Genomic DNA, 7,135 nt, shown 5'->3' with positions numbered 1-7,135 from the left:
AAAATTATTAAAATTATATATTTGGTGAATTTTGTTTATAACTTTATACTATTACTCAAGTTTACCTTCACAATAACTTCTTTAATATTCCCAATTAAGCATTAAAGTTTACCTTTTCTACATTAAGATTATTAAATGGCACTTTCTTTATATCAGACAGACTTGGCATATTTGGTGAGGTAAAATATCGAAAACATGCTTTATTTTCTTTTATTGAGGAACAAAACAAATATTTACAAATTGAAGACCAAGACCATAATACATTAAATTTTAAGTTCTAAAATGGCTTCGTATATACCAAAGTGAGGCTCTAAAATTACGTTGACGAGACTTTGTTGAAAACAATAAAATAAATAAATTATAAAGATTTAAAATAAAAACAAGTAAAACGAATCAGTACTGATAAAAAAAATGTTTATCTCAATTATAAAAACATTTTGATTTCAATACAAGGTTTAAAAGCACAAGTCAGAGGACAGTGAAAGTGAAATTGGGGAGTGGTCATTCTTTCAGAACTAGACTAACTTTGAATATTCATTAACTTCTCACAGTAAACTCAGTATACAAACACTTAAACTTGACCAAGGTGATCAATTCTCCTGAACAGAAACATCTGTTTTCCTTCTTTTCTTTTCCTTCTACTACAAGATGAAAACACCACCTTGGCGATGCTCAAAAACATGTAATTACAAAACATTTATAGATCTCAAAAGGAAATAATCTTCCTATGTGAGTGCTGCTCTCCAATCGAAATCACGTCTCCATGATCATGATCATGGAAAAGTAGGGTCAAGACTCCAACTAAACAAAGCACTGAACCAACAAGAAGTTTGTCATACCGCTCCACCCAGTGAAACTTCAGCTGACTGGCTCCGTAAAACGACAATGCTACCAGCGAAGTCATCACAGTTATTGTGCTGTAAATGCGACAAGGGTGAAGCTTGGTAAAAGTAATGAATATCTGAACATTTTTTTAACTTGATTGGCATCTAAACCAAACTAGCACCAGACCTGATTAAGATATTATGGATCCTAAAAGAATTTTTTATTGCAGAACAGCATTAGAAATTATGACAAAAGACCGCAATCTTATTAGAAGCCTTAGCATACATTGTTATAAGAAATGGTTTGCAAGATGTCATGTTATTATAACTTGACATTCCATGTATTTCCATGCATTTTAAGCAGATGTTCAAGCCATGGAGATTTTGTTGTCGGATTCCAGACTAAGCAGTCCAACCAGTTTTAACCATTAATTGTTCACTTGTTCAATTATAATTCAGTCTCAAAACTGATTTGACAGTCAAACATCTTATGTTATGACCTGTTAAAATCACTTAACCTGGTTTAATCTCCTGTTCACATGTCCTAAAAAGTTGTATAAATTTTATAATGTTTCATGGGAATTACAACTTAAAACTCAAGTATTTCCTAACGCTGTTGGCAAATGTTCAAGCAACCCAATTGGTCTAACCATGAGTTGTCACTTGTCTGATTATAATTCAATCTCAAAACTGAGGTGGTGGTCAAACAACTTCAGACAACTTTAAATCACTCGACCTGGTTTAATCAATTTACTTTTCCTAAAAGCTTTTTTGAATTTTATAATGTTTCATGTAAATTATTCTAACGATGTCCTAAAGATTCAACCAGCTAGTTAAAACAGATCAACATGAACTCGAATCTCCGTAATCCCAACCTAGCACTTTTTGGTTCACTTTTAACAACATTGAATAGAATGTATTTCATTAGCTTCTCAATTGTGAAAACAGATTTTCATGATCGCGAAGTAAAAAATTTCTTGGGGACCTTTGCTTTATTCGATGTCAACGTCAACATCAGAATTTTTAACATTGATAATCATTGATACCGTTTTCCAATAAATAACATATCACTTTAAATAACAATAGGTCAACAAAGATCCACGAAACATGCATATGGAAGCAGAAGACGAGTATACACATTTGAAAACAAAGCATAAAATAGCAGGACGGAAAAAATCCTATTGTTTGAGGCAATTAACTCATACCTGAACAATAGTACTACGATGGCAAGCACCATCATGGAAGATGAATTTCCAACTGCGAGAAATACTGGGAGAGTTGTAGCACAAGGAGACAAAGCGGGAACAAGAATAAGTCCAGCTACAGCCATTTTCTCCATTGGTTGGTTGTGTGAATGACTATGGCCACCCTTTCCCGTCAGAAACAACAGTATATAACTACCACCCAGAAATACAAGTAAAAGTGAAGCAACCTTATGCACTGTTTCTTCACCAGCAATGGTGTTCGCCATGGTAATTGCCGTTATACCAAGCAGTGAAGTGGATATTACATGCAAAATTGCTCCAAGAGCAGCTGCATGAAACAAAATGAATACGGTTAAAAACCTTTATCAACAGAATCCTAGAACAGTCATCTAAGTCTTACTATAAATATAAAGGTAAAATCAAACACCATAATAAGCTACACAAAAGTAAGAATACCACGATGCCAATTGCTCTAGAAGTCCAGATATGAAAGGCATTTGAATGGGATTCCAAAACAACTTTCCAATTCTTATATTAATAAATAGTCCTTGATCATGACAAGGAAAACGCCCATTTTAAGTCATGTGAGCACAATGATCCAGCATCAAATGCAGCCATAAACAAAAATATAATTAAATGACCTCATGCGTGACCCAGCCTTCTCAGCTGCATTTTCCAGACAGCAAGCCGGATTCTTCTGTATACAATCTCTATTGCACCGTTTTCCCCTTTTGTTGCTTCTTTTCTATTGCTCTGTTTACCCACTCAATGTCCAGCAGGCTGGGAAATGGGAACCAACTCTCTTGTCAAGTACGTTCTCTTTTCTTATAATTTTTCTGTGTTTTGCTGTTTGTAATTCATTTAGAACAAAATTCCTGGTTATTTGGTTTCTGGTGTTGTTGTTGACTTTGTTTTGTGCTCTGTTTTTCTATATATAAAGAACAGCAATTTTTGTTTCTGAATTCACATTTGATTTTCTTTTCTTTTTGTTCTTATGATTTCTAGCATTCTGGCCCATTCCCTTTTTTGAACTCCGAATTTTGTTAAAGAATTTATGATTCAAATTGCTCTATCAGTAACGAAGATAGGTAAAAAGAAATTTTTGCAATCACTGGTTGAAGATGAGAGTGTCAACTTTACCATCCATAACATCCAGCAAGTCATTTTCCAAATCCTTAGTTCTTTTACAGCTATCCAAGAATTGATCTTGATATTGAAGCGACAGAAGGCACTTTATAAATGCAATGGTAAGTTTAGTTAAACTGGAGAAATCATAGGCAAGACTTTAAATAGATGATAATGTATAAGATAGCCAAATTGCAAGTAGTCATAATAAAAATGCTCCTAGTAAGTGAATGTTCATTTTTTCAAATTTAAGCAATAAGAAAAAAACCCATGTAAATACTAATGCAAATGACGTTTGCACTAAAGTTGAGTACGGATCACATATACCAAATTTGTAAAGACTTTCCATTACTGAGCTTGACTTGTAGTTTGCCATAATGTGAATATGTAGGTTAATATTAAATGATTTAAATTTATAAAATTTAGTATATAACATTACGAAACTAACATTCTTTTTTTTAAAACTGTAATATAGTTTATTCAAATAAGAAGTAGGATTGAGCATAAAATGTTGCAAGACTCACGTAAGAGATCTATCAAGGATATCACAAACTCCAGGTAAAAATCAATCAGTATTTGCTAACAGCAATGAAACAACGTGACAACAACAATTATAATACTTATAAGAAATATGGAATATAATCCACTTAGGAGAAATCAGCGTAAAAGTGACTGAGAGTGACAATGGCAGCTCAGAGAAAGGAGTAAAGAGTCCATGTCCGCCTACCCTTGTCCCCAACCTTATATGTCAAATATATCACACATAGTCAGCAGCATATTTTCAGTTAGTCTCTCTCTCTCTGTTGATTGTTTTAATCCCTCATTATTCGGATCAGCAACCACGCATCCCATTGTTTCAACCAAATCATTTTTACCAGCTGAACTGCTGTAGCTGCTGCTATTTTCAGTCATAAAAACTTGGTTTGTATTGAGTATAATATAACCAAGCTAAAGAACACTTTGAATGTCATGGTGTAATTGATCTCATTCTCTTGAATTATATTGATGATAGCAACAAGCGGTTAGTGAGAGAAAAGGGTGGAGATGGCAAAGATGCAGAAGATGATTTGATCTTTAACATGATACCACGACTTGGAAAGAATCTATAAATGCAACTAGCGCTGGTAAGCCTTTAACCTACCCTAGGCAGCAAACAAGATTGAAGCGGGCAGCTACATTTAAGCTTGCAAGCACTAGGGTAAAGGGAAAAGAGGTGATAATAAAACTCCAGTAGATGAAAATGATAATAAAATAGACTTAAATCTTTAAGAGGATGATTGAAGATTCCAATTAACAACTTCTATTGGAATGTAATGTTTTAATTACTTCAAACCTTAGACACTTAAACTTGCTTATTACCTTATTTTTGTTGCTGTACTTGTTAGTTTTCTTAAAACATACAAATCTTATTGTTAATTATGAATTATGAATATTTCCTAAATTTGACTTCTTCTTTTTTACTTTATCTACAGCACTGCTATAATTAATTATCTAATATCAACATAAAAGCTCAACAACATTAATCTCCCCATCTTGTTATCACATTTTTGCGGTCGACCTCTTCAAATATCTGAGATTCAATGATTGTTAATTAAGTTCCAAACACATATAAGACAAGGAAATGAACAAATACACACAAACGCACAGAAAAGCGGGAAAATATGTAGCACTTCAGAAAGCCGTATGCATTCAGATTCCAGATAATACCATCCAAAGGGAAAAGAGGATAAGGAAACTCAATCGCATCACTAGATTCACCTTTATACAACTCATTTATGAGAACAAATTTGTCCTCGTCCCATTCACTCTACTCGCATCCAAACAAGCAAACGCCGCAACAGAACAGTGCTAAAGAAAACCGCAATCCCTAAACCCTAACGAAGTTTCGCGTACCATACACAACAAAAAAACATGCCAAAAGAAAGCAATGAACTAAAATAAAAATGTCGGTGACCTAAGTTGCGCAATTAAAGAGAAGAGTGATGGAAGGAAGAACTTACTGACGATAAGAGTTGTGGAAAGAGTCCATTTCTGCGCGCGACCTACAATGGAGAAAGGAAGCCAGTGAGTGGGAATGAAAGAATGGAGGAGCGAGACGGTGGCGATTCCGCCGATGGTGGACAGATCTTCAGCGGTGAAGCCACCCATTGCCCACGAAAATAGAGAATCGATCGTTCAGATCTGTTGTGGAACTCTACAAGCATGCAAGCACTATTTCCGATTGGGATGAGAATAACTAAATCTGAATAAAATGGCGAAAAAAGGTGGGAAAATTCATTCTATATCTATCGGAATAAAATATTGCGGTTTATTTTGAAAAATAAATCATTTGTGGGTACAATAGTGCTATATTACTTCAACCTTATTTTTTAATTATATCACTAGAGGAAAATAAGAAGAAGAAAATAAAGTTATTTAAATTTAAAATAAAAGTTGAAATATATTTTTTTTACTATTAATATTAATGTTTCAATTTTGTTTTTATAATAATAAATGTAAATATTAATCCGAACATGTAAGTATGGAAGAAAATTCATACTTTTGCCAATATTTTCAGTCTTTTTAAGTGTCACTATGTGATTGGTTTATTTATAATTATTATTATTGATTATAAAGTAATTTTAGACTATGACACATATATTGTAAGAACCTAAAAATATATATGTATATATTAAAAGAGGATGGGGTGAAAACATTATTAAGAAAAAGGGGAGGGGCTTTTTATTAAAAAGAAAACAGTTTTATAGTTTCTGTTAAACTTTTAGAAAAAGAAGCTGAACTCATTTTCTTAAAAGTGTTCCTCTCTCTAGAAAGCTTCTTCTTCCTCCTCTACCTTCTCTCTAATCTCCACACTGCACCAGCCATTGCATTGTCATTTAGGTGGCGTCCCCGCGTTCCCAGAGTCCCCAGAGTCGGGAGCTCCGTTTTGAACCGAACGTTTTCTTCATTCCTACTGGTAAGTCGTTTTCCCCCTTCTCCTCCACTGTCTTTGAATCTAGGGCATGCCACTTTACTGGTTGCATGCAGTTGGTAGCTTTTCCCTTTAGTTCCTTGTTCATTCTAGCTCAAAGAGTTTTACTCTACCCAATTTGGTGGTTTGTAGGTCCTGTTGAACTTGTTTCTGTGTGAGGGTTACTGTTTTGGGGCTTCTTCTAAAAGTGTTGTGCTTATAACCACCAAGGTAAGGGGAGCTAGTTCTACTCTTGATTTTACTGTGTGGAGTGAATGCATGATAAAATTTGTAGTGGTATGTTGTGGAAGCATGAACTTGGTTCTAGTTAAACTTGAAATGCATGTATGGAAGTGTGTGTTATGTGAATTTGGTGATTGATGGCTATAAACTGTTTGGAATGACTTAGAATGATGAAATTGTGTATGTTGGAACTGTTATGGCATGGAAATTTTGTGGTAGTGCTGTTAGAAAGGAAATCAAATGTCTTTAGGGTCAATTTTAGGCCATTTTAGAGGAAGTGAGATAGTGATTTTGAGCAAATGAGGTCTGCAGCGTTATTGGACTGTTGGGACAGTTTTATCCACTGTATTGTGACTTGTTTGAGTCACTAAATTGGTCAAAATTAGTGAAAAGAGGTAAGATCAGGTTTTGGGTCTCTAAGTTGGGAAAAATTGGTGTTTTAGAGTTAGAAAGGAAGTGTGGTGGTCAAATTTAGAGTTAGGCATTCTTGGTGATCCTAGTCAGTTTAGGTAACTTAGGTAGGTCATGTGTGACTTAGTAGGCATGTTTAAATGGTTAAAAACCAACTCCAAGTTGTAGAATTGAATTTAGACCTCTAGGTTGATAAAATTGAAGTTGTAGAACCTAAATCAATGCATAAACACTTTATAATAATGTTAGAAAGGATTAGAATTGTTTAGATAAGTTTAATTTAGCATGAAAGTTGATTTATGAGTGGTATAAGTTCACCAAAATGATTAGAATTGGTAAAAGGGAGTTAGAGTTGCTCAATTATGCAGAAAAATCTG

General features: G+C 34.1%; 1 protein-coding gene across 1 annotated transcript; it reads right to left on the bottom strand.

Annotated features, from left to right (window-relative positions):
- Positions 1–479: 479 nt before the first annotated feature.
- LOC124827060 (Fe(3+) dicitrate transport system permease) lies at positions 480–5,416 on the bottom strand. Its single transcript, XM_088094492.1, has 3 exons — positions 5,155–5,416; positions 2,030–2,357; positions 480–917 (listed from the first exon to the last, which is right to left on the bottom strand). The coding sequence occupies exons 1-3, from the start codon at positions 5,300–5,302 to the stop codon at positions 707–709; spliced, it is 687 nt and encodes a 228-aa protein (XP_087950618.1). The 5' UTR covers positions 5,303–5,416; the 3' UTR covers positions 480–706.
- Positions 5,417–7,135: the final 1,719 nt, after the last annotated feature.

This window comes from Vigna umbellata, chromosome 1 (assembly GCF_029865625.1).
Source record: "Vigna umbellata cultivar VRB3 chromosome 1, Vumbellata_1.0, whole genome shotgun sequence".
In the NCBI taxonomy this organism is placed as follows: Eukaryota; Viridiplantae; Streptophyta; class Magnoliopsida; order Fabales; family Fabaceae; genus Vigna; species Vigna umbellata.
The sequence above is the reverse complement of the archived record's forward strand: the minus strand, read 5'-3'. Positions and strand labels throughout refer to the sequence as shown.

What these genes read in the sequence shown, in the direction of transcription:
- LOC124827060 (XM_088094492.1), bottom strand. Translation starts at nt 5,302, where the DNA reads ATGGGTGGCTTCACCGCTGAAGATCTGTCCACCATCGGCGGAATCGCC. An exon ending in TTCCACAACTCTTATCGTCA is followed by an intron (nt 2,358 to 5,154) that starts GTAAGTTCTTCC and finishes TGTTTCATGCAG; the next exon opens with CTGCTCTTGGAGCAATTTTG. An exon ending in ATCGTAGTACTATTGTTCAG is followed by an intron (nt 918 to 2,029) that starts GTATGAGTTAAT and finishes TCGCATTTACAG; the next exon opens with CACAATAACTGTGATGACTT.